Genomic DNA, 1439 nt, shown 5'->3' with positions numbered 1-1439 from the left:
CCTCCAGGCCGGCGTCGGTGATGGTGGAGCGCTTGAGGCTCATGGCCTTGACGCCCTTCTTGGAGAGGGCGTAGTTGTCGATGAACTCGCAGATGTCCAGGTCGGAGACGCCCACCAGGCAGAAGCCCTCAAACCCGCGCGCCGCGAAGCCCTGCAGGCTGACGAACTCCTTGTCGCCGCCGGGCAGCGCGTTGTACAGCTCCTTGGCGTGCAGCACCGGCGTGAGCCCCGCCCAGAACTTGGGCTGGTAGAGCACGCGCCGCCAGGCCTTGCACACCTGGGCCAGCACGCACCTCTCGCAGGCCGAGAAGTACCAGAAGAGGCCGTTGAGGATCTTTTCATCTGTGGCCAGTGGTGGCCGCTCCGCCAAGGGCCCAGGCACCGGGGCTGAGGCCGGTCCGCCGAGAGAGAGCCCCGCTGATGGACACAGGCCCCCGGCCAGGGCGGCCCGGGGCAGCGGGGCGGCCAGGCTGGGCGGCGGGAGCGCGGGCGGCGGCTGGCAGGGCCGGTTCCTGGCGGCGGGCGTGCCCTTGGTGATGCTGGCGGCACCCATGCCGCTGGGCTGGCCCGGCAGCTTCACCAGGCCATTGCGCGGCAGGCACGGAGGCTTGGGGTCGCCGTCGACGCCCGGGCTGGACATCCTGCCCGCTTGCTCTGCAGGGAGGGCCAGGAGGGGCGTGAGTGTGCTGCCCTCTCCCGGCGGCGGTGGGGCCGGCCCCTCCCCCCAGGTATCCCGGCTCCCAGGCTGGGGATGGGGCCCCAGCCGAGTCCCCGAGCGGCGCGGTGACACACAGCCGCTGAGGCTCCGTGCCCACGCCGAGACTGCCTTGCCCCTAGGGGTCACGGAGAAGCCCCCAGAGCAGCAGCCCCGGAGGGAGCAGCAGCCCCGGAGCCTAGTGACGCTGAGGGGAGCCGGAGCTGTGAGGGGGGCCGGGCAGCAGCCCGACGCCACCCCAGCACCACACCCTCCATGGCTGCAAGCCTTGGGCCGGTCACCCTCGCCAGCATCCCCGTCAGGGGTGGCCCAGGCGAGAGCGGGGTCACTGGAACGCGAGGCCTTCGGGCCACTAGCCCAGCTGTGGGTGGCAAGGTGCAACTGCTCCCACGACCACGAGTCCCCGGGGGGCCCTCGGCCGGCTGCCCCCCCCGAGATGCCGCCTGGGTCCGGTGGTGGGGTCAGGCCTTGCCCAGAGGAGGCGGCCGTGCTGCCTGCGCTCCCGGTCAGCAGGGGGCCCCGGCCAGTGCCCCGGGGTGGTGGGCGTCAGCCTGCAGGCGGCTGTGCCAGGCCAGGGCCGGGGCCCCGGAAGGGCTACAGCCGTCCACAGGCCCCCAGCGGGGGGAGGGACACAGCGTCTCGCGAGGGGTGGGGTGAAGCCCGCACCGGCCAGCCCTGGGGCGAGGGAGAGGCGGTGGGCAGCTCCCGCTGCGGCCGCGCCGGG

The 1439-nt window shown here is 73.9% G+C and overlaps 1 protein-coding gene across 1 annotated transcript in view; it reads right to left on the bottom strand.

Moving 5' to 3' along the window:
- Positions 1-640, bottom strand: part of FBXL16 (F-box and leucine-rich repeat protein 16) — a 3752-nt gene extending 3112 nt beyond the window's left edge. Inside the window, exon 1 of the mRNA XM_012731711.1 lies at positions 14-640. Coding sequence (XP_012587165.1) covers positions 14-640 — 627 coding nt within the window. The remainder of the gene's footprint in view (positions 1-13) is intronic.
- Between the last annotated feature and the right edge of the window lie 799 nt (positions 641-1439).

The sequence above is a fragment of the Condylura cristata genome, unplaced genomic scaffold, assembly GCF_000260355.1.
Source record: "Condylura cristata isolate star-nosed mole 26May11 unplaced genomic scaffold, ConCri1.0 scaffold00032, whole genome shotgun sequence".
Taxonomy (NCBI): domain Eukaryota; kingdom Metazoa; phylum Chordata; class Mammalia; order Eulipotyphla; family Talpidae; genus Condylura; species Condylura cristata.
The sequence above is the reverse complement of the archived record's forward strand: the minus strand, read 5'-3'. Positions and strand labels throughout refer to the sequence as shown.